This window comes from Aricia agestis, chromosome 21 (genome assembly GCF_905147365.1).
Source record: "Aricia agestis chromosome 21, ilAriAges1.1, whole genome shotgun sequence".
Taxonomy (NCBI): domain Eukaryota; kingdom Metazoa; phylum Arthropoda; class Insecta; order Lepidoptera; family Lycaenidae; genus Aricia; species Aricia agestis.
Window position 1 is genome coordinate 2,522,298 of NC_056426.1, and position 26,531 is coordinate 2,548,828.

General features: G+C 38.1%; 1 protein-coding gene across 1 annotated transcript in view; it reads right to left on the reverse strand.

Annotated features, from left to right (window-relative positions):
- Positions 1–3,538: 3,538 nt before the first annotated feature.
- LOC121737610 (rho-related BTB domain-containing protein 1) overlaps positions 3,539–26,531 on the reverse strand; it is a 28,186-nt gene continuing 5,193 nt past the window's right edge. The window contains exons 3-20 of the mRNA XM_042129270.1: positions 16,470–16,573; positions 15,922–16,005; positions 14,371–14,484; positions 13,474–13,681; positions 12,997–13,089; positions 12,558–12,722; positions 11,658–11,743; positions 10,392–10,518; positions 9,926–10,063; positions 9,261–9,284; positions 8,227–8,340; positions 7,665–7,835; positions 6,883–7,070; positions 6,660–6,717; positions 5,985–6,118; positions 5,382–5,500; positions 4,239–4,338; positions 3,539–3,754 (exon numbers count right to left, since the gene is read on the reverse strand). Coding sequence (XP_041985204.1) covers positions 4,256–4,338; positions 5,382–5,500; positions 5,985–6,118; positions 6,660–6,717; positions 6,883–7,070; positions 7,665–7,835; positions 8,227–8,340; positions 9,261–9,284; positions 9,926–10,063; positions 10,392–10,518; positions 11,658–11,743; positions 12,558–12,722; positions 12,997–13,089; positions 13,474–13,681; positions 14,371–14,484; positions 15,922–16,005; positions 16,470–16,573 — 2,010 coding nt within the window. The 3' untranslated portion in view covers positions 3,539–3,754; positions 4,239–4,255. The remainder of the gene's footprint in view (positions 3,755–4,238; positions 4,339–5,381; positions 5,501–5,984; positions 6,119–6,659; positions 6,718–6,882; positions 7,071–7,664; positions 7,836–8,226; positions 8,341–9,260; positions 9,285–9,925; positions 10,064–10,391; positions 10,519–11,657; positions 11,744–12,557; positions 12,723–12,996; positions 13,090–13,473; positions 13,682–14,370; positions 14,485–15,921; positions 16,006–16,469; positions 16,574–26,531) is intronic.

A 26,531-nucleotide genomic window follows, 5' to 3' on the forward strand; every position in this document is an offset into this window, starting at 1 on the left:
AAAGGGAACTATCCCTTACCCTAATTTTTGCAAGAAAGACAGGCGAGCAACAATGTCCGAGCCTGTAACTGTAACAACTCGACAAATTGTAGAGCACACTGTTAAGTTTATGGTTTTACATGCTTCGCACCACACTCGAAAGCAAAAAGTTTGATTGACTTTGACATCTTTGTTGGGATATTTTTATCGATGTTACCAGAAGGAAAAATAATATTATAGCTGTTATGTTACAAAAATACAACACAATACATACCTTTTATTGAAAATATTTTATTTTAAGCATTAGACCTTCTTCAGCACGGAGTCTTTGCCACTCACTCTGATATTGGCAAGTGGCAACTCACCAAGGAGCCATTATTAAAAAGAAGAAGAAGAAGAAGAAGAGTTTGGTGCTATCTGTCATAGATATGCGTCTACGCTTTTTTCTTGCGGCTTACGAATTACGGAGAAACATAGACTTAATATATAATGCAGAGAAATTTGTTTGTTTCTGTGCATATGTCCGTCGAGTAGAGCCTCCGTTCCTCCTGTTTGTGTGTTTGTAAATTGTAAGTGCTGTGAGATTGCTCCTGTGCAAGAACTGAGATAGGACTCTTTGTACTTTGTAGAAGTGTTGTGTTGCTTTAAAATGTTTTGAAATAAAATAATGTTCTTGTAATAAATAAAATGTATAAAATTCTGTTGTTTTATTTTAATTTTAAATGTACATCTAATATTCTATAAATATTTAGGTACATATAGTAATACTAGAATCCATAGTACCGCAATAAAGCGCCATCTGTAACTTTACGACGGTACTAGACCGTTGTAAAGTTACAGATGGCGCTTTATTGCGGTTTCCACAAAATAAAGGGAGTGAGGTCTCTATTCCAGTATATAATAAAGTACTCTGTGACAGACCATTCAAACTGCATCTACGATGCATTAACTCTTTCCAACATCTTTATAAAACTACAGTTTATATACTTTATATAATCTTAAATTATCATGAAACCATATTAACGTATTTAAGATATTAAAAGGAGGAGAAAACAAAAAATAAATAAGAAAATGAACATAATTAATAATATTCGAAACAGCGCCATCTCTTTTTGTTACAGTGAAGGTTGTCACTCTTCTAAACATTTTTTAAAACTAGCTTAATATAAGCAGATACCAGATATAATATAAGAAAATACTAAATCTTATAAGTTAAATAATATATTATATGCGATTACATAACTACCAAATCCCGTTTGCAATTCTCACTAAAATTAAAATAATAAATGCATGAAACATGTAAATACGAAGAGTTTAGTATGTTATTATTTTTAGAAATATTCCGCGAAATAAACCTCTCTGTAAGTAAATGAGTGAGTGTACGCATAGGCATGCGTGCAGCACCTCCCCCCTTTCCCACTCTGCCTATGCGTACACTCGCATGCAAGAACCTGCAAACAACACCACCACACAAGCAATAATGTTAGCAAATTCGTGCAAGGCCTCTTATAGTTGACGGACGTTGTTTAAAGAGTCAACAGCCTGAGTATTCCTGACTCATAGTCCTGAGGATGCTCCGGTGTTGGGGCGAAACGCGCGTTGAGTTTTTCAACCTGCATGGTGGTGAGGGGCCTTGCACGGATTTGCCAACATTATTGCTTGTGTGGTGGTGGTGTTTGCAAGTTCTTGCATGCGAGTGTACGCATAGGCAGTGTGGGAGGAGGGAGGTGCTGTACGCATGCCTATGCGTACACTCACTCATTTACTAACAGGTTGAGGTTTATTTCGCGGAATATTGGTAAAAATAATAACATACTTACTAAATTTTAACCTATGGATTTCCGCAAAGTAACGCCGATTCTATTAACTATTTAAATACGAAGAGGCCAATAATAACAATTATTATTAAATATCATACCTATGGGGACGCACCAAGTAAAAATATTTAGATTGATGACTATTACAATAATATTATAGTCCTTTAAAATAAGCAATTTAAAATTACAGATGCTGAAAATTAATAATTAAGTAGGTTTATTTTTTATGACTAAAGTGCACTTATACTAGGAATTTTGTAGTCTAGTTAATTATTATATTATAAGTCAAATTAATTACAAAATTATTTCAGTGTCAATGATAGGCACTTTACTAATATAGAAAAATAGTAAATAATTAAAGATAAATAGCCTATTATTTTGAAAAAAAGGAAAAAGTGTCTGATGTTCAATTTTAAGGGGTTTGACAGGCATTTATCTATTCGCTAGCACGTTGACCAATCAACTTAATTTCTGTGAAAATAATAATCACTAAATGAACTGTAAAATACTCATTGACACTAAAATAATTTGTGAAATCACAGACACTAATAATACTAAATAATTATAGTCCGTCAAAAAAGTGAACAAATTAAAAAGTGGCAACATGACAGGGATGACACTACGATGTTGCCACTTTTTAATTTCTTCACTTTCTTGACAGACTATACGTTAGGAATTTATTCTGAAATACGCGAAGCTTACACGAAGTCTTATACTAATTCTAAAGTGGAGACTATGGTGAAATATAAACACAGTCATGTTGACTTTTGACACTGGAATGACGCCGTGTCATTTTCAGAAACTTAAAACTAGTAGCAAATGCTAGTGGCGCTAATACTATATAGAGTCATGCGCTGTACATTGTAGAAAGGCGCATTTCTGAATAAACTTAGGCCGGTATAAATAGTCAGTACTCAAGATGCATCTCGGTCTCAAGACACGGTTCAGGCTCTGTGATTGGTTTGCTGTCAAAATTTGGACCAATCACAGAGCCGAACCGCGTCTTGAGACCGGGTCGCATCTTAAATACTGACTATTACCGGCCTTAGTGCACTATAAAAAATTTAAAAAAATTTGGAAGGACGCGCGCGTTCCCTCTTCGGCGATTCTATATCGCTTCCATATTTCCATAGCAGAAATTTTTACTTTATAACGAAACAATAGAGATGAAATGCTTCAGAGAAAAACCTGTCGAGTCGCCTCAAATGTGCCCCAGTGTGAGTTTAGCCTTTGAATTGAAATTTTACATAGCTGTAATGTGCATTGAAGGCTAAAATTGTTTTTAATAATTCTTTGTATAAAATTTATGCAACTTCTAGTGCATTACATTAATCCAGACAGTGATGCGATTTATATGCCGGTTAAAACAGCGATCATACAGCGTAAAGACAGACAATCGTAAGGTATCCGATCGGCGTGGCAAGCGACCGCGACCGACAAAAAATCAAACAACATGTCACTTTATGACCTAGGGGCTAGGTTAAAGATTTCATTGTGTACCTACTAGCTACGCTACTACAAAGCAGCCGCAGTGAAGCGGTCGCTAGACCAATATCGGTAGAAAATGAAACCTTATAGCCTAGTTCATAAAGTGGCATTTTATTTTAATTTTTGTCAGTCGCGGTCGCTTGCCGCAAGAATCGGAAAGTCACCTTTACTTTAGGTAAAAATCAAAGTAAAAGTAAACACATATATAATAATTATTGACAAAATATGACAAACAATATTTTATCAACTGTAGGTGTCTTACCCGACATAATTATTGCTCCACTGTTTTACCACGAATAGGCTATAGATTGAGGGGTTTATTCACATCCTATGTGTAAATATGGAAAATTATAAGTATAGTCAGGGGTTTATTCACATCCTATGTGTAAATATGGAAAATTATAAGTATAGTCAGTATTGTGCTCATGAAACACATTGACACTGGCAGGAGAACCGCGAACCGGAGCGATCTGCAACAAACATACAAATATGCACGTTAAACTTATAACACCACTGCACTCTTACTCTTGCACCAGAGGCGTGGTTAATAAAGTTATGGTTATAGTTGTAGTTAAGGTTAATTTAACTTTAACCTTAACTTTGACCACAGAATTTGACAGAAGACGTTGCTGGTCCGACAAGGCTTTAAATTAACGTGTGCAGCCGACATTTCTCCTTTACCAGCAGCGCCCCCGCTGCTGGTAAAGGAGAAATGTCAAAAATGACTTTTTCGTATGATGACAGCGTTAGTATCTATTTACACTGTGGCGTTAGTTCCTTTTTACGCCACGTGCATTTAAAACCTTGCCGAGCTCTATGGTGTTGATTAAATATGGCGTCCGTTTTTTACTTTAACCTAAGATTTGACATTTTGCATTGTAGTTATAGTTAAACTATTAGTTAAAGTAAGTTGGTGCAACCCATGCTTACAGTCGGGGTTAGAAACAAGCGTACCTCCAGTAAGGCAAGTGTCAGAGCGGCGGCTGCGGCGGCTCGGTGCGGCACAGCGACGTCGTCGCGTCCACCGTCGCCTCGCTCTCACGACGCACTTTACCTGGACAATAACGCCGCTATTACAAACTGACGCTATCAATTTGGGTCATTCTAATGACATAATACAACATAAGGCTGAAGATATGAAACCACTGACCTCCATTATACAAGTACGCCAGACTTATGACTGCTATTTTTTGTGGCTATTTGAAGCGGAATCAGCGCCCCCAATGCGGGGGAAGAGAACTAAATCTGACGTAGCCACAACCAATAACAACAGTTGTCATCACTATTATTAGTTCCAAGTACTCTCACTACTGCTATGAGCGCCAATATGGCGACTTTCAAACGTCATTTTTACGTCTGATTTAGTTCTCTTCCCCCGCATTGGGGGCGCTGATTCCGCCTCAAATAGGCAAAAACCGGTGGGTATCATAAGTACAGCGTTAAACGTACTTGTATAATGGAGGTCAGTATGAAACAATCACTTATATGTATAAACCCCAACCGCTATCATTTACCTAGTGTCAATTGTCATTCAGAAGATACATAATAAGATGACGTGGGTACTGGGTATGGAATAATTAGTGTAGGACAATTTACAAGGTTGCGACGTTATCTTGACTACGTGCTTAAACGAGCATAGTCATACGTGCCTCCACTCAGAGTTCCTCGAGACCACAATACTTCGTTGCGTAGTGGAGCATCACCGCAAGTTCTTCGGCACTCGGTGACGGTGGCCGGTTTCATTGATACCAGGCCAACTACGCAGGAGTAATTTTATAGTGCCCAAGTGTGTGCGCAGTACACAAGATCACTCTCTATTTCTTTACTCTCATAACCCAGTGGGACGGAAGACCGACACGACCGGCGAGAGATCAGGCGCAGGACCAACTTTTTACATGCTCATCCGACGCATGGATCATCTTACTCGTCAGACAATCAGGTTTGCAGCCTGCATTGTCCTAACCAAACTTGGAAGTAACATGTTTCCAACGCGGGAATCGAACCCACGACCCCCGAGTCAAGAGCCGCGCTCCGCTCTATACCACTAGACCACGGAGGCTCTGAATTTAGAGAACATGCTAAGTCATCATCACCCACTAGTGAAACACAGGCAGCCGGTATGCGGCGTGTGCTGCAGCGCCGCCGGCCGCAGCTCCCGCAGCTCGCGCGTCTGCTCCGACAGGCACTTCTGGTAGTAGTCGAACTCTTTCACGAACCTGAATAATGTTAAATTAATTTATAAAGAACTTCCAAAAGATAAAATACTACATAAAAAGTCTCATATTCACAGGCACGGTCCGAAGGGGGGGTCCGAAGTCACAGGGGACATGCCCCCCCCCCCAAAATCTAAGGTCAAATTGAAAAATCTCAAAATTTTGCCAAATAATAAAAAGGAAATTTCTAGTTATCCTATAACAGCAATAAATTTTTAGTGTAATGACTAGTGAGTGATCCCCTCCAAAACTTCAGGCTGCGACCGCGCCTGCATATTCATGAAACGGAACTGCTGTTTATGGAGATTGACACTGCTGAATCGACATCGAATCTGTGATTATGAGCCGTTTAGTTAACACGATAATTTCGATTTCTTTTCCTTTACCAACTAATTAAATATTAATTTACAAGTTTTTGATAGATGTTTTCTATGAATTAACTATTTTTCATCATAAATGCATAAAGTATAGAAGTAAATATTCTCACCACACCGGCGGCCACCGGTTGTCGGCCAGGTAGTCGCGAGTCGCGGCGCTGAGGTGCTTCGCGCGACACACGCGGTCGTACGCGCCACACAGCCGCCACGTACACCACTCTGACAGCTTGTGTGCGTTGTGCATCTGGGGACGTAGGGTTATCTTTTCATTTTATTGACCAAAAAGGCGGAAAGACTCACTGAAAGAGACAGCGACACGCAATATGACGTCACGAGAATATAATATAATAATATGTTTATAACCTTACGATAATTATTATTATTCTTTTATGTTTATATATTTTTCAATAAGATGAAATTTAAATATTCAGCGCCATCTAGTTCTGATTTGATTATTCAGCTGCCATAAAAATGCACCATAAATTTTTGAACTTAACTGTACTTGTAACGGCCGTTCCCAATATTTGATCTATCTCTGGTTTTGCCCTACTAGAGATAGGAATAGTTCACAATTGACATAAAATATATGTCTTTAATGTCTAATGTGAGCTATTCCTATCTCTAGTAGGGCAAAACCAGAGATAGATCAAATATTGGGAACGGCCGTAAGTGATGGACTAATATTTTATAATCATTTCAATATTTTGATGTTTAATTAATTGTTAAGATTTTTTTATTTTTATGCGAGATTTGTTCTAAAACAAACATTATTTCAGACATCTTACCTTTACAGGCTCCAAAAGCGAAAGTGCTATCTCCACGACTTGATCTTCTTCACCTAGTCTGTAATACGAAATTAAAATATAGAAAATTTGTTGTTCATGGTTGTTTTTCCCGTCGTATTTCCTGATTTATTTAATAGTTTAAAGCCAAATTATCACAAATTCAAATTCGAACTTCTGCAACTTCTTGAAGTCGCAGAATTTTTCAAATTTGAACCGACCCAACCTGTCCTGATGCTGCAGCAGATCTATCACCCTGGCCTCCACTAGATTCACGAGGCGGTTCATGCACAGCCGATTCGCGAGCTCCAGTAGCTCGAGACACCTCACCGGCTCCACAGCCGGTATTTTGTCCGAGTAGATGTAGCAGAGGAGGATGTGGAACTCGTACATTTTGACGCCGGGGAACGATATCTGAAAGAAAATTCATTTAAAATCAATTTTAGTGATGGAGGTAAAGTAAAAAAAAAAACTGTCCTAAGGGGCTGTTTCACCACTTCCTGATAAGTGCCGAATTATAGGCTATTCACAACTTAAATTGAAAGGTAAAGTATGGTGAATCTGTCAAAAAAGCTGTGAATAACCTATTCGGCACTTTATCAGAGAGTGGTGAAACAGGCCCTAAATATGTATATAATTTTTAGCTAGTTCAAATCTGTTTAAAGGAAAGTTATATTATCTTCTATTGTTATTATAAAATTAAATAAAACGATAACTCTCATATTTGGGCTGCTCAAATGTGGAAATGAAAATTGTATAACCGACTCGAGAATGGCAACCAACTGAAAGCACGCCAGTTCCACAGGAGTCACAGTCAGGTCACGATATTCTGGAGACTGGACGCATGTTAAGCCTGAAAATGCAGCCGCCGCTGCGTACACGATATTTTAATATAGGTATGCCTCCCTTTCTTCTACGAGATATAAAGAGCTGTGATCCCATATCACAGCGTGCCATCAGCCAGATTATTGATCAAGATGGACGCCGTCGTCGGCGAAGGTCACTCACCACTCTCGACGTGCTCTCCCTGAAGTGTCCCTGGAACATGGCCTTCATGGGGTCGCAGCGCGCCATCAGCACGGCCCGGTGAGCGAGGTGGATGCCGTCGTCCAGGTCGAAGGTCACGTCAGCGAAGAGGTTCCTCTCCACGTACATCTCACGGAGACGCTGAGGTATGGGCTGTGAGCAGATGATAATATGTTTTAGCCCCCGACGAAACAAAGGGATCTTATAAGTTTGTCGTGTCTGTCTGGCTGTCTGTGTGATCTAAACAGGTGTACTGATTTGGATCTAGTTACTTTGTCTTAAAAATTTACCTAATCCAGATTGTTATGCTATAGTTCATCATCATCAGCCCGCCCAGTGCTATAATTTGTGTTTATTTACTACGTAAGCGACTTCCAGTGTCAGATCGGTCCAATATTACTCTGATTCCTGTCACATATAAAAATTTTTGAATCAGGGGTTGTTTTTAACCCATCAATCCCCAAGTGGCACCCGGCTGTCGCATAACGATTGCAAATCTATTTTGTCTGCGATTCCAACGATCGAGGTAATAAAAAGAACTCACAGTGTGGAACTGCTGCATGAAACCCTTGTCGAACAGCAAGTGTTGGTCCAGGATGAACTGGCTGAGTTTCGTCAGCTCGTGGAAGCCGAGGAGTTCCGCTGCTTGTCGTATTTCCTATACAAAAGGTTTCCGTGGTAAACAAGAGTTGATTTATTCAACTGCGTTGATGATTGTTTACTATGCTGTTACCCTTTGGATAAACTTCTGTCTTTTGATAGTTAAAAAATTGATTATGATGACTGTATTTTCTTTTATTTTAGAATCAACGTTGATATGAGGAACACGCCTTTATGGCAATTTATATCTATAGTCTGTCAAGAAAGTGAAGAAATTAAAAAGTGGCAACATCGTAGTGTCATCCCTTCCAAATCAATCTAACGATGTTGCCACTTTTTAATTTCTTCACTTTCTTGACGGACTATACCCTATTGTATGAATACCAAAAAATACTAAAAAGGCAGCTTCAATAAAATAATAGTGTTTTATTTAGATTTTAAAAAGAATTTACATCATATTTTTTAAATGTTATAAAGATTTTAGACTCGAAATGCTCTGTAGCAATATGCATAGGCTCACAGCAAGAATATAGAGAATTTAAAAATTTAAAATAAGTAGCTAAATTAGGAATATTATTAGAATAGCTATGCTTATGCTAAGATAGTTGGACATAAGTGAATATATTAAAAAAAAATAGATACCCTCAGAAAAATCTAATCTTACTATTATTACGTGTGAAATTTAAAAGTAAAACAAAAATACGTGAAAATACGTATAGCAGAAACAAAGTCATAATATTTTTAGATTTAAAAAGTATGAATATTATATAGGTAGGTACTATTTAACGAATATAATATAAAATTTAACTAGCGTGATAAAAATCAAAATAAAAATGACAGTGAAGTAAATTAAAAATTAATTTATGAAAGTGCATGCATAAAAGATGAAATTTTCTTTAAAAAACTATAAAATAAATGTGATCTTTACATATAAAATGATTAAATGTATAAATATTAAATATTATTTATAAAATTTACCAGCAGTAATCCAATAGCAGCGGACTGCAGAAGATTTTTATTTTATTTAAATGTTAAATATAATTTATTTTTTAACTAAACTTTATTTAAATTAAAAATATTATAATTTCATAGAAGCGGGACATTTTAGAAGAGTAGGACTAAGGTTTGGTGCACAATAAGATTTTTATCACAAAAATATTATCAGAAAAATACTTATTGTCGTTAAATAGAGATGCTGTTTTAAATAAATAAATCTTCATGTTATAAACATTAATATTTCAAAAAATTACCTTTTGTATTATGAACTTATTAACAAAAAAAAAATCACAGCCGAATATATAACCTCCTCGTTTTTTGGAAGTCGGTTAAAAATCAAGAACAATAGGTGATTATTATAAAAAGGGTATGTTTATAAAAAATCTCCAAAATTGGTGTTAATTTATATATTTTTTAAAATTAAGTATTTAGAAAAAAATAGTTGTAAAATTAACTATAAATTTACGATTTAAATTCAATGATAATATCATAACAACGAAGCAGTGAAGAAGTATTTAAAGTAGCTTAAAAGCGTGTTAGCGTTTAAGCTGGCGAAGCGAAATCCAAGTGTGTCCCAAACCTTACGCAAGGGAAGCCATACAATTTTACGACGTATTCCAAAAAGGATAAAGTGTAATTTCGCTTACCTGCTGCTTGAAAGCCGCGCTGTCCACAGTTCCTGTGTATATGAAGTTTATAATCTCTTGCATGACGTTCTGTGATATCAACTTGCTCATTGTCACGATGGTTTGAGTTTGGGACGTGCCGTGTTGGACTTTGTCACACTGAAGAAAAAAAAATGCATTTTATTACGAGTTATTTTTATAAGACGTATTGTTAAAGCTTAATAGGGCGACTTTAAGTAAATAAGATATCTAATTGGAACACAAATAAATTAAATATAATATTATCTTTTCATTCGTCTGACTGTACTTTGAAAGCAAAAAAAATTAGGTCTGCGCCATTTCTTCCTCTTCTTTTTTATTCTAAGAAGCAAGGGTAGGTACCTATACCTATAATATTTTGTTATTCTGAAATAATATGACATTGATTTTTTTTTAAATATATTTTGGATGTCCTTAGGAGTCCCAACCTTAAGGACACGCAACTCACCTTGACAACTCTGATGGACACTATGGCAGGATGGTTGACCTCCCTGCACAGATCCGGCGGCTTCTTACAGCTGTCACTGAGAGGCAGAATCTGACACGACGAGCGCCGCTTGATCTGATCCCATACTCTGAAAAAAGACTAAAACTTGACAGGACTACATGGATGTTTTGTCATGTTACCGTGTTTTCCAATTGCTGCACTAGAACGTATTATACAGAATAGAGCTCACAAGGCTTTAAATGAACGTGAGTGACATTGACGGGAGCGCTGCTGGTAAAGGAGAACTGTCAAACACATGTCAAAAATGACGTTTTAGTATGATAGAAGCGTTTAGTTCATAGATTATGTATTATAGTATAGATGTAGTCTTAGCCCGTCATCGCGTGGCCATTTTGTGCTTATTTTCATACAAGTAGTGTGCGTTTATTTTCTTGAATATTTCTATTTGTCGATTATTCCGAAGCACTTTATGATACAGGAAAGAAAGTCAATTAGTTCATGATATCGATTTATTATAGTTCAAGTGATGAGAATCCGTAAACACACGTAAAAAGCTATGCAATTTTTATAGCCAAATTATTAATTGATGTGACATTTTAACCCTAATGCCTTATATAGCACGAATAAGGGATTATTAAACTTATAAATTATCTTTTTAGCTTACAAAAATACCAAAAAGCCCAAAAAACGTTGTTCAAAACTTACGTATTTAATGTTAAATCCACGTGTTTGAGGCATTCTTTGGCCATTCTTATGGTTTATTATTTAGCGGAACCACAAAACTCAACAATATCAAGCATTAAATGTTCACTAAAAACCTTTATTAACACTTTTATTACATGAAATATGCCAACCGACTCCTTTGTTATGTCCTAGTAAGTAGGACATAACATTACACGCTTTTGACGCTTATACACCGATATAAGGTTCTCTCCAGTATATAGTTCCTTTTCTCGCCACGTTCATATAAAGCGTTGTCAAACTGTAATGCTCAACGTTGAATGTTTCAACTACAACGCTTTAAGTTTAACGTAACTAATTGGAAAACAAGGTAAATAACTATGTCATGGGGGTTGGGCGGTAACAGTCAGTAAAAATAACACCAGCGATAATTTCTTTTTAGTAGTAGACATGCAAAATGATAATTATATTAGATTATAATATTTCCAAGAGAGTTTAGTATATTTTAACAACTGTCTCATCAGTGACATTGTACAAAATGGCAGCGTTAGTTCATGCTATATATTATTTAATTTGAAAATGTACCTCATCTGTTTCGCTTGATCCTGTCGTATTAAGTATTCTGTGTCTTCATTGAATTCGCCAGCTGTAGCTTCACCCATACTGCTGACCTAAATATATATATATATAACTTTTCATTTATGTCAATTTTATAATAAGTATAAAACCACTTATACGTGGAAGAGCCATGCTTCGGCACGAATGGGCCGGCTCGACCGGTGAAATACCACGGGCTCACATAAAACCGGCGTGAAACAGCGCATGCGCTGTGTTTCGCCGAGTGAGTGAGTGAGTTTACCGGAGGCCCCATCCCCTACCTTATTCCCTTCCCTACCGTCCCCTATTCCCTTCCCTTCCCATCCCTACCCTCCCCTATTCCCTCTTAAAAGGCCGACAACGCACCTGTAGCTCTTCTGATGCTGCGAGTGTCCATGGGCGACTCAAGTCGATGCACTCAAAGACATTATAATATGATTATTAAACTTCATTTTAATTAAGAGTTTGACCTAAGTTTGACGGATAATGCGGCTTGTGTCAAAATCTTCATTTAAGTAATTACAGTTAGAGCCAGTCAACACAGCGCATTGCGTTGCGTTGCATCGTCGCAACGCAAATATTTTGATGCATAGCCGGCCACACGGGCGCCGCGCCATCGCAGCGTTATTACTAAGCGGTCTTAACAAAATAAATGATTACTGATTACTGAACATCAGCAGCCTCCGAGACGAAGCGGGAGAGGGCTGTCCGTCATATTGGTTGAAAACGAACACCATGGTTATTTGTATGTAAAACAACGCAATGGCAGCGCTGCGTCGACGCAACGCCATGTGGACTGGCTCTTAAGTAATAATATTCGTCTCTGAGTACGTCAGTTTCACTTGTGAAGAGACAGTCAGTTAATTTGTGATGTCAGTTGTCACTTACCATGCTGCTCTCACTGGAACTCCTGGCCAGGTCGGCAGCGAGGTCCGCAGCCAGCCGCGACTCGGCCGCGAGCAGCCGGTGAAAAGCCTCGCACGCGCACGCCATCGCGAACCGGTGGACAGGGAAACCCTTCGCGCCGCAGATGATCACCATGTCGGAGAAGTACTAGACGAGATGGTTAGGGTCAGTGGCCTAGTTACTAAGGGGCAAGGTGCTCAAGGTCAACGCACTCCTCATTCTCTAAATTACAATCGATAAATTGTAATTGTTATTGTCTTCTTAACCTAACTTTCAAATAATAAGTAAATTAGATTTTAACTTGCAAAAGTTGATTGGCAAGGCCCAAGGGTCAAGGGATGTTAAATTTTCAAGGATACCTCCCATCACGTTTGGGTCGCTATAGTCTATATTATGTTGGGAGGACCAAAAAATTAAATACCTGTTGTCTTAGAAGTGTTGCCATGTTTTCCAAAAACGTGCTGTTTACTACCACCACCTCCGGCTCTATGGGTCTCGGGGGGCGGAAAGGTGCCTGAAAATAAATGACAGTTAAGTGTTGCTTAATTAACATCTAAAAATGTCAAAAGAAAAATGACAACGTCGCCGCGAATAAATCGCAACTGGGCAGTAATGTTCTGTTAATTTGTTAACATGCTGAGAATACGCGAAAAAACGTTGCGTATCCGCCAGTTGCCCGCGACATCTTCGACGCGCAGCCGCAGATTGTTCGCGACGTGAACACGCTCCGCCCAAAAACCGCTCGCCAACCACAGATTATTCCCTGTTTTCCAATGATCATCATGGCGCATAATGTGCTCAAAACTGGGATGTTAACACTTAACGACCTCCTTCAACGTTAAGCATAATGCCGCATATTGCGCTCCAGTCCGCTACTTGGAAAACAGGGATGCCATACCTGCAACAACGGCCTTTGCACTCTCTTCAGGTTAGTCATCCAGAACCTCTGCTGTCTCCTCGCGATGAGCGCTGCCCGTATCGCGTTCTCGAACACCTCGTTAATCCCGTAGTACGTGAACACCGACGTCTCGTAGTAGTATATGCCCAACTCGTGAGCCAAAGCCCTCGCTTGGTCGGGCATTACGAGGTCGCTTTTACGTGGTGCCCTGAAAGAGGGGTAAGATTTGTTAAAGAAAAGTGATGTGTTTCACAGTAGGTGTTTTTTTTTTGTCTTGAAGGCAGGTAATTGTTGCCCTGACGTCACTGCGGCTCTTGAGGATCTAAAAGGGCCCATTCACGGCAGTCCGCCGTGCAGTACGCCGGCTAATGCAGGATAGTGAATGGTGTCGCAGCCCTGCATGGCGGCCGGCCTGCGACACCATTCACCTGTATAAAGCTGACGGACTGCAATGCAGGATAGTGAATAGGCCACTTAATGTGAATTTAATATATTATGCTAGAATAAAGCCATATTATGGCTCCGTTCATGTCCAGTATTTCATAGATTTGATGAAGAAATTACGGAACCTAAAAACGTAGCTTTGTCGGCGCTCGTGTGAGTTAATGCTTTCATTGGTAATTTTGCAATTGGCAAATTGGCAAAAAATTTGTGGCTGCGCAGTAATTGGTGCAGTAATGTTTCAGTGCAAACGTTATATTTATTGTTATCAAAATAAATAACGTAAAGTGAAAGTAATGCAGATGTGTGATACAATACGATTTCGTTATGGTGACTGATGAGTGATGACCGATATTTCCCCAACAGTGGAAATCACATAATCAATATTCGCCTTTTTTCTTCTTCTTTTTAGCGATAAACCAATTTTTAGTCTATGTCTGGGGAATTAGGACTCACCGTATAAAGGGACTGCGATCTTTACAGTAGTTGAGGTAGGTCTCGTCTCTGTACATGTAGCGGAGGTCGTTCTTGCAGCCGACGAGTAGGATGGGCGTGTTTGGGCAGAATCGCCTGAAAAAAGTAACTTAATGTAACTGACTTGTCATTGTCTTAACACAAATAAAGTGTAGAATATTTGCGTTAAGACATTGCAATCTCAAAATTGATAAATGACGTAAAAATGTATCTAAATAGGTATGTTCCAAAATATAATCTTGTATACTGGCCGGTGCTCATCACGAATCTTGAATCCGATGCCACGTGAACTGCCTTCCTAGCATACACTCTACATGTTTTCTCGATGTTTGATGGTTTGTCTCTTCATCTCTATTGACCCTAGCATGACAAAATTTTTTTTTCGCGTAGATCTAACTTCGAAATAACACATTTTTATAGAGTTTTGTCGAGATAATGTCGAGATTTTGACATTATGAGGCGAGTAGTTTTTAATTATCTCGGGAGTGAGATATCTCGTTGGCGTATGCTAGGCAGGCTGGTGTGATAAGTGATGTATGTGTCGCAGCCGACTGATTTAAATAGCCGTTCAATCAAACAGCTAGCCCTTTGACTGAACATCGCCATTCAATCACACGGCTATACGTCGCTTAGCCGACTTGTTGACTACAACGTTCAACACTACAGCTAGACGACGCTTAGCCAACTGGTTTAATGGCAAATTAACTAGGGCGACCATTAGCTTAATATGTAATTTGGGAGAATAGGAAAACTTTTTGTATTTTATTGAAAGATTATTCTCGGATTAAGTTTAAGGGGTGACCAAAAGTTTAATGCAATAAGTAAAAATAAAAAATTCTGAGGCGTGTTTTGTGGTCGCCGGCTGCTGCCGCAGCACAGTCACAGTTCTAACCTACTTTTGGACTTTCTGGATTGTGTTTGTTTTTGTTTTGGCGGGGGGCTGTGCCCCCCGAACCCCCCTTTCCGGTGGGCTGCGTCTATCCATTTCATAATCCCGTAATTTAATCTCGAATATTTGTTGAAATTTTGATTCACTCGTATGTGCCTCTACAATTTTTGTCTCTTTAATAACACTTGTAACTTTTATTAACTACTTTCTTTCCGAAAAACAACCACAAACACCAACAAACACCTGCTAGTTGACGCCATATTGTAAATAAAACGCAGCTAGCGCCGCAGCGGTGCGCGCTGAACTACTCAAATTAGACGGCGGCTTTTAAATCAGCTGTAGTGTTGAACGTTTTGAGCGACTAAAATATTCAATATTAAAGCTAGACGTGTGATTGAATGGCGTTGTTCAGTCAAAGGGCTAGCTGTTTGATTGAACGGCTATTTAAACCAGTCAGACATATGCACCTAATGACATCCCAACAAATAGACTGGTGTGTAATATATTATTTCGAAATTCTAGACATCCTAACTCATTATCTAGTCATAACTCATGAGCACTGGTCAGTATACTGGGTTAACCAGAAGTATTATTTATTGACAATTAACTTGGTTTTATAATATTTTTATACTTTAGACACTCACCTGATTTCTGGATACCACATGGCTCCACAGTTCCTGAGAGATATGGGATTGGTGATGGAGAAGCACAGCAGTACCACGTCCGACCTGTAGATGAACAATATAAAAAAAATTATAGCTTTATCATAAACGCGACAAAAAGCGAATCACTAGAGTCAATTAATTTGTTATTTGACATTTAAAATTGACTTAAAAGAAGTAGGTGTAAGTAGCCTATCAAAAAGAAAACAATTCAAACATCAGAGATCAAAACATAATCAATGTTTGAATCGCATGATTATTTTTAAATGAATCATAATTTTACGTTATTTTTTTTTATTTGAAAGAAGAAGAAGAATCAGCGAGTTTGAGTTTCGAATTTTAAACGTCATTATCATAGAACGAAATAGTGATGTACCTACCCAGCTAAGGTTTAGAGGAAAGCGGCTTTTCTAATCTTACCAAAAAGAGCGTTTTTCCTTTGAACGTAGTAAAAATCTACTCTACAGTTCAAAGAAAAACCGCTCGTCTGTAGTCATCAACAAGAGCTATTTTCCGCAAACTTTTATTACCTTCCATAGGCAAATCTCCTGTCTTTCTCATGGTCTCCGAAGGTATCCCAAAGACGAAGAGACACGTTGACTCCATCCACCACCTCCCAAGAACGTTCTAGAACCTGGAACGACATAGAAACTTTTTTTAAACTGTCCAAGTGCGAGTCGTGCCAGAGTTCCTTATAAAACTTATAAAATTATTGTCTACTAGATGTTGCCAGTAACTCCATTGTGCCAAAATAAGTTTATCGCGTGGGACGGACGGTCCGTTTCCGGGATCAAAAGTATCTTAATAAATGTCCTTTCACGGGTCTCAAAGTATTTCCTTACCGAGCGAAATCGGACTGAACAATACAGGGTGTAACAAATCTAAGTGATAAATGATAATACTTTAGGGTGTGTATATGCCTTGAACAGAGTTCACTGAAGGTAGTATAGCTACACCTACACACCCTAAATCAGGGATTTTCAACCTGTGGGTCGCGACCCCCTGGGGGTCGCTTTAACTGCAAGAGGGTCGCCAGAGGTCGATAGAACTATTTCAGTCAAAAAAATTTATAATATAAAGTAGGAGAATTTTAACAAAAGTAAAATTTATTCATTAACATACAATATACATGCATGAAAAAGGAAAGGTTGGGGGGGTCGCGAAATATTTTTTTTATACTAGGGGGGGTCGCGTCATCAAAAAGGTTGAAAAACACTGCCCTAAAGTATCATCACTTAGTTTGGTTACACCCTGCATAAATTTTGAAAGTGTCTGTTACCTCTTCAAACTGGTGAACCGATTTTGCTGAAATTTTATATTGAGATACGTTGAGTCCAGGGAAAGGACATAGGATACTTTTTATCCCGGAAAATGTACGGTTCCGCGAAAGCCAAATTTTAGCGCAACGGAGTTGCGGGCGATATCTAATACAATAAAAAACTTTCGGGGCAGGACCGCCCCCCCTATCACGTATCTTGCGAGAGCAATGCGATAGCAAATAGCAATTATTGCGCGATAATTGCTCCAAAATCGCAATTCGTATCACGTATCAGCTAAATACGATTGCAATCGATCACTATACATGACACCATTGTTTGTGACATTCATGACACCCAGCCATCGCTCGCGGATTGCTAGTGGATTGTTGATCGCTATTTTTAACCGACTTCCAAAAAACGAGGAGGTTATATGTTCGGCTGTGGATATTTTTTTATTTTTTTTATTTTTGTATGTTCAACGATTACTCCGCCGTTTGTGAACCGATTTTCGAAATTTTTATTTTTACGTGTTAAGGTAGCCGTAAGCAAAAACTATTAATAAATAGTTTTCGCTTGTCTCAGCGTAAATTACAACAATAGTTACAAACCAACATTTAATTTTATATGATTAATGTGGAACGAAAAAATTAGAACACACCCTTTATATTTGCTTTACGATTAGTCACCTTTATATACCACTACATAAGAGTGTATTTCGCTTGTAACATAGAGTCATTGTAAGAGTCTAGCTATTGTAAACTTTACGAGTTACATAATAAGAACTATTTTCGTATGGCAAACAAAATGATTGTATTGCATGATTGTGGCGTTTACATTTTTCGTAGAATTTGCTGAAAGCTTTAACAAATTATGACATAATTTGTTTTGTACGGAACTCAGATTTGATTTTGATTTATTATTCATCATCATCACCGAACCTCTGTCTAATCGCCACATATATTCCTGGATGCCCATACTTAGCTTTTATAGCTAAAAATCTAGATGTAAAGGTACAATTCCGTGCATCGCGATCGATCGCGTCGTATGCCGCTTCATATTTAACTAATAAGGGTGGGTTGCACCAACTTACTTTAACTATAACTGTAACTTTAACTATAACTTTAACTACAATGCAAAATGTCAAATCTTTGGTTAAAGTTAAAAATATACAGACGAACATTTATCATCCTCCTTGTTGGAAGTCGATTAAAAATGGACGCCATCAAGACGCCATATTTAACCATAACCATGGAGCTCGACAAGGCTTTAAATGCCCGTAGCGAAAAAAGGAACCGCTGTCATCATACAAAAACGCCATTTTTGACAGTTCTCCTTTACCAGCAGCGCCCCCGCCCACGTTCTTATAAAGCCTTGTCGGACCAGCAACTTCGTCTGTCAAATTCTGTGGTCAAATTTAAGGTTAAAGTTAAATTAGCTTTAACTATAACCATAACTTTGACTATAACTTTAACTTTAACCACGCCTCTGGTGCAAGTTGCAACCCAACCTTAGTAATAATCTATATATTAACACGCAAGCGAAAAACTTTATATCCCTTTTGACGAAAAATGCGGAAACGTAGGTGAATGAAATTTTGCACAGTTATAGTTTATATGGTGAAGGAGTGCATCGAGCTAATATTATTTTTAAATTATGCTTTTATCATACATTTTCTTCAACAAATAAAACATTACACACACTACAATACGCACACTCAAATATATGACATATTTTTGAGTGACAAGCCTATACATACGAATCTTTTATTTTATTTATGGTTGAAGTTTGTTGACAACAAGGAGACAGATTAAAAATGGATTATAGTTTTTTTTTTATTGAATCTTAGATACTATTAGACAATGCTTACACGGCCAGTCTGAGATCAGCTGAGTCCCAGAGACAAGAGTTGAAAAAAATATGATAAAGTCAATATTTTTTTACAAAATATAGGAATTTCGACCATTGGGCGATCTCTAGTAATAATTAATATTCATCTCTGAGTGCGGCAGTATTCTACTATAAATTCGTAGCACTGCTACGGTTTACGAGCGTAGAGGTGCTACGCGCGTAGCAGTGCTACGATTTTTTTCAGCGGCACGGCGCTTCTGCGAGAACAATCGAGCGGTGGGCGCGTGCATTCGCGCGAATGCACGCGCCCTCTTGTAAAGCGGGCTCCACACTCGCGGCGCGAAAGCCCGCGAAGGCCGCGAACTGCGAGTGTGGAGGGTTTCGCGGCTTTGTGTTGGCGCTTCGCGGCTTTCCCCGGCCGGTGTCGGTTTTTTGGCCCGCGACAAAGAACTCGCAAAGCGCGAACGCGAACATCATCCACACTCGCATTTATTCGCTGTCGCACACAATGTCAGAGCACGAACAGTGACTTCTTCCATTTTACTCAAATGCGCGAACGTAAATTGCGAAGATTGCGAGTGTAGAAGGCCGTATTTGTTCGCGTCCTGTTCACGGCGCATAGCATCCGTGAATCGCAGCCGAAATTCGCGCCGCAAGTGTAAAGCCCGCATAATGTGTGCATTAACGCTTTGGAGTTATGGCTGAATTTGTTATGTTCAGTTTTGGTAATTCGCTTCGATGCGCTTTGACTCTGCGCCAGTATAAATTGACCCTTAGCCTGGATTTATATGCGTTCGCGTGGAACGGTAACGATTTATCTAAATAGATGCCAAACCGCGCGTTCGGGCGGCAAATAGAGCCTTATACTGCGTTATAGAAATTATTAAAATAATAAGTAATTAATTATTAAAAACATGATAATTGTACATTATTATATTCGATTTGCTATTTTAGCAAACAAAAAGACAATAGCAAATAATAATGTAATATAAACATAATAAAAAAATTAAATTACTATGTTTACCACAATGAGACCAGTTTTTACCCCAGGGCGATTTACAAATTTACAATAAGTCTAGACACGGTATTTTTAAGCAAAAACCACCACATTCAAACTATTAATAATTATATCAGATTGGACACGAGCCAAAAGATTGTGATCTGTCATCGACTACTATCACTTTAGTTAGTAGGGTCAGGACACATTGAAACACAGCAACGATTTTAACCGACTTAAAATGTTAGTTTTTGTATTTATTAGTCTATATCAGCGTCTGAACAAATGTGCCAAACAAAAGTGTGTATGTATGTTTTCATGTTTGTGTTAGGTACATATTAATATATATATACTGCTCGTATTATATATATATACGTATATATATATATATATATATATATATATATATATATATATATATATATATATATATATATATATATATATATGTATATATATATATATATATATATATATATATATATATATATATATACAAGAATTTATTGCTCGTTTAAAGATATAACATAACAAGCCGATAGAAAAAAGCAATGAACCAAAAATAGATTTGTCGTGTCCGTATGTCATCTCGAGTTTATTTCGTTGCTTTATAACAAATTGATATACTATGATAAACTGACATGCATTTGTTTTAGGAACTTGAAGAGACGACAATATACTTTAATCTCATTCCAATCCATACGAAAATTATAAATACGAAAGTGTTTCTATCTGTCTGTCTGTGAACTCTTCACGCTCAAACCGCTAAACCGATTTTGCTGAAATTTGGTACGGAGATATTTTGAGTCCCGGACAAGGAAATGGGATACATTTTATCCCAGAAAAATGTACGGTTCCCGCGCGATAAACGAATTTGGCACAACGGCGCAACGAGCGTCATGTAGTGATCAAATAACAATTATTATCAGATGTAAGATACATATAATATTTAAAGGAGAGGCATAACCAATTCATATAAACTAGATCAGGGGTCACCAATTGGCGGACCGCGATCCGCTTCCGGACCGCCGAAACATTGCGTGCGGACCAAGCATGTTCGGAGATGATCTTCGTTCATCTTAGGACTCCAGGATTTAAGAGGATACAACAGCGGCTAGAGAAATTAAAAAAAGTACGTGTAATATCTATAGCTGTCTCCCTTACCTCAAGCGTATACCGCAGAACGCGATAGAGACAACTGCAGAAAATCCAGAAAATCAACGATTCGTTGTCCCCTGATTCCTTCTCCAAAACTTAACCGATTTAAGTACTTTTTTCATTAAAGATTAAAAAAAGGCTTGAGCTGTGTTCCTATGTTTTGCTTTTTTGTATAATCTAGCCAAATCTGTTTTCTGGACGTTTGAACACAGTGGAAAATCTGGCCATTTTTTTGGGTTTTTGAACGTTCATATCTTATTTAATAATTAAATTATGAAAAAAAAGAAAACATAGGGACATTGTGTTAGTGGCCGTAGATATTCAGGAAAAAAATTATAACTCTACTAGCATTATCCAGGGAGGAAACAGGGGACAACGTTTGTATGGAAAAAAGGGCGGTGTGGAATCCTCTTAATGTCAATATCTATAGCTTACACCAATATTTCACTTCAAATTTCAGAGTGATAATTAGCTACAAAAAATGGTTCTTTTTTTTCTAAAAAATAAAAAATACCTTTGTAATTTCCGTAATTACTAATTACCTATGTTTAATATTTTTTTATATAAAATATGTGGACCGCGAAGTTCATTTCATGTCTTAAAACGGACCCCGAGCGAATTAATTGGTGACCCCTGAAGCCTGAACTAGATCATGCAGTGAAACCCTAAAAATTCCCGCCATTCAATTAAGAACGTTATTACATGTGGTATATGGTTTAATATCGCTCGGAATATAAAGTAGATTATGGTGTAATTTCTTATACAATAGTCGCAATTTGTCGTATATTTCTTCAGGAGTTATGACGTAATATAATTCGTACTTAAACTCAAGGCGAGGCTCTATAAGTCTAGATATCAGATATCCTTACAAGCCGAGCTTTGTGAAAGGGGTGACAGACGTGCGAGTAAGTACGCGGACTCGACGATCTTAATAATAATTCATCTTAATAAAAATATCACACGCCTGTGTGTCAGCAAAGAGCCGCTAGCCCGGGGGCATGGTAATCCAGTGTGAGCGATTCTCGTGTGTCACCGACGCGAGCCGAGTAAGTTCGCAAACTTAAAACCCGGTTCGTACGTCTATCAGGCCTTTGAGGGCTCGCGTCGTCACATCTTGACTGACTGATAATAACACATCTACTTAATATAAATAAAAATGACTATGTTAAAGCACAAATCAATAGACGTGATAGTTTTTCCGTAAAGTGTACCACAAAATGTAAAGGTTGTGGGATACACTATAATATATAAATGCGAAATTGTGTCTGTCTGTTTGTCTGTCTGTTACCTCTTCAAGCTTAAACAACTGAACTAATTCAGATAAAATTTCCTATGGACATACATTGAAATACGAGAGAGGACATAGATTTTAGTTTTTTGAGACAATTATTTTGACCGTCTTTCTCATGACGCCATCTTGAAATTTCACTCTCAAATCGCTTTAATGAATGTCCACTTCAACAACTCTTTTGGCGCTGATACTTTCACAGTGAACTCTAAGTATATATATTATGTGCAGTAGCGGCATTAGAGGGGGGGGGGGGGGGGGGGGGGCGGGGGGAGGCGACGCTATGCGACCAGGGCCTGTAGACAAGTGGCAAAGCGCTAACGCTAACGCTAACGCTAGCGCTACAAAATGTATGCGATTTGACATAAGTCATCGCTTCGCTAGCGAATACTAATGTCAGATCCATACATTTTGTAGCGCTAGCGCTAGCGTTAGCGTTAGCGTTTTGCCACTTGTCTACGGGGGCAGGGCGCCAGATAAAAAGGGGCGCAAACCAAGAGCGCCAATTTTTTCAGCACTACCAGCAACCTGGGCGCCGAAGAAATCTCGGCCAGGGCGCTGGTTGTTCTAAAACACATACACTCTAAAGTATTAATTAATTATTATCACTTAGTTTTAATACAGTCTTAAACATAAATCTATATATATAAAAATCAATTGCTGTTCGTTAGTCTCGCTAAAACTCGAGAACGGCTGAACGGATTTATCTTATCTTGGTCTTGAATTATTCGTGGAGGTCTAGGGAAGGTTTAAAAGGTGAGAAAAATTTTGGATGTGTGGCGGTACCCACAAATCGCCTAATATTCCTGCATCGCGCTATCGAAGTTTTCTGAGCGCGTCGGTATATATACGACAGCTGAAATGTATCACGTGGGCTTCGGCCTGACCGAGCATAACACCTCGCTCGGTCGGAAGATCTTCCTTTAGCGTCGCCACGCATTATCCCACAGATGTATAGATGCATGGATGTATATGTAGATGTATGGATGTTTGTTACTCTTTCACGCAAAAACTACTGAACGGATTTTAATGAAACTTTACAATAATATAGCTTAAACATCATAATAACACATAGGCTACAATTTTAACCGACGTTCAAAATGGGGGAGGTGTTATGTTCGTTTTCTTATGTTCAACGATTACTCCGTCGTTTGTTAACCGATTTTCAAAATTTTTCTTTTGGGTATCATCATAAATATAGGGTATCATCCCAATTCGGTATTATATTCACAAAAGTGGTGATCTGATGAAGGATCCATAAGTAAACGAGGGAACTCCTCAAAAATTATAGGGAAATATGTGGTGACTTCGGTTTCGTGAGAAGTATTCTAAGCATATGCTACCAACAAGTAAGATTTTGAACCGAGGTATACCTGGTATACCGTGGTTCGGAAGGTGCTGAGAGAACTCCTGATTCTTTATAGATACAAGTTTGGGAGTTTCGGCGTTGTTTTAAGAACGGAAAGCATATGCTTCTATGCAAATTACATTCATCATCAACATCGTCATCATCATCACTACCATATTATACCATGTTATTGGTAAGTACTTTTCATAGTCTTTTAGATCGAGACTCGAGTTTGTCAAGCGATAATTTAAAAAAATCTATACCTACCTAATATTATAAACCTGAAGAGTATGTTTGCTTGAACGGAATCGGAGGAACTACAGATCCGATTTAAAAACTTATTTCAGTGTTAGATAGCTCATTTATCGAGTAAGAACTAAGACTATAGGCTAAGACTAATACGACCGAAGAAACTCAGGAAAATGTGGGAAAAACGGGGGAAATATTAGAAATTACGAACTACTGGAGCAATTTTTATGGCAATATTTGGCACAGATATAGAGTAGACCAAGTGAAGGGAGTAGGGACATAAGAGCTATTTTTATGGGAAAATGTACGGTTTCCGTAAAATTCCTAATTTACGCGGGCGAAGCCGCGCGGGACATCTAGTATAAAATATTCTTACTTTAGCATCAACAAAATGTCCTTCATAGTATAAAGTTGAAGAAATTCGCTAATGGCTTACAGGAATCGATAACAGCTGTTACACAGCTGTAACTTACATCGATTCCTACACATACTATGTTGCTATGATTGTTAAAAAGATAGTGTAGACTAGCTATTATAGAGCTGTGTTTGTGGTAGCAAATAGAATTTTTAAACGGGAAATATTTCTGTCTACTACATCTTGTTACATTCGAAAGGGAGAGAGGGTTTTTTTTATGAAATAAGGGGACAAACGAGCAAACGGGTCACCTGATGGAAAGCAACTTCCGTCGCCCATGGACACTCGCAGCATCAGAAGAGCTGCAAGTGCGTTGCCGGCCTTTTAAGAGGGAATAGGGTAATAGGGGAGGGTAGGGAAGTGAACGGAATAGGGGAAGGTAGGGAAGGGAATAGGGTAGGGGATTGGGCCTCCGGTAAACTCACTCACTCGGCGAAACACAGCGCTAGCGCTGTTTCACGCGGGTTTTCTGTGAGAACGTGGTATTTCTCCGGTCGAGCCGGCCCATTCGTGCCGAAGCATGGCTCTCTCACGTAATAAATTACATTAACAGGGTACCATAATTTTGTAAAAAATGTCATAACTCGTATGTATACTCGGGCAACCATACGGACATTTAAAGTAATGTTTCAGGCACTACAGTATTCGAAGGTACTTCACTCAGAAAATACTGTATGTCATGTGTAAATAATCCACAATGGATGCAGAAATACCTAGTCAGGGTCCCGTACCCAAAGGGTAAAAAACGGGACCCTAAGACTTCGTTGTCTGTCCGTCTGTATGTCTCCAGGCTGTAACTCAAGAACGGTAATAGCTAGAGAGTTGAAAATTTCACAGATTATGTATATCTTCAGTTGCCGCTATAACAACAAATACTAAAAACAAAATAAAATTAATGTTTAAGGGGGGCTCCCATACAACAAATGTGATTTTTTTGGCCTTGTTTGCTCTATATCAATAACATAATGGCAACAGAATTTTTCTCAAAGTCCTTAGGTATAATATGTCATGGGTACTTTAATTTTTAATAATAAAATTAAAATAAAATAAAAAAATAATGGGGGGCTACACGATTTTTGGCCTAATTTTGCTCTATAATGGTACGGAACCCTTCGTGCGCGAGTCCGACTCGCATTTGGTTGATTTTTTTATTATTGTATGGGAAAATAATCTATGACGATAGGTCTTTCCGCATTGAAACATAATATAGAAGTCAAAAGTTACTCTTTCAGGGCTGCTACTCTTACAAGTTATAGTGAACTCTACAGTGGATACATACACATAGTCAGAGAATTAAGAAGCCTCTCAAGATAGATTTAGAAGATTACAACACGTACGGGCTTGGATTACATCATATGAGTTCAGAGGTAATGTTTTTTAATATAAAAATCGGCCAAGTGCGAGTCGGACTCGCGCACGAAGGGTCCCGTACCGTTATAAAGAAAAAATAGGCCAAAAGTTGTGTTTTGTATGGGAGCCCCCCTTAAATTTTAATTATATTTTAATTTTATTATTAATTATTAAAGTTCACATATAATTAAGGATTCTGTGAAAATTTCAACTGCTTGTCTGTTGTCATTGTTGATATCGAGCAAAAAATGCCAAAGAAATCATGTTTGTTGTATGGGAGCCCCCCTTAAATATTAATTTTATTTTGTTTTCAGTATTTGTTGTTATAGCGGCAACAGATATACACAATCTGTAAAAATTTCATAACTCTAGCTATAACGGTTCTTGAGATACAGCCTGGAGACAGACAGACGGACAGACAACGAAGTCTTAGTAATAGGGTCCCGTTTTTACCCTTTGGGTACGGAACCCTAAAAATCAATAATATTATGCTATCATATTGTTAGATAAGAAACCAGCGTTCCTAGTCATATTGGTAGTTTCAAGAGCAAAGTTGGATGTCAAAAATTAATGGGATTTGATATAGAGCATCGTAAGCTGTGTACCACTTTTTTAAGAGCCTATACTATCCCTATGCTAGGCAAAGAACTCTCCCAAGGACTCGCCCTAACGCCACCGCA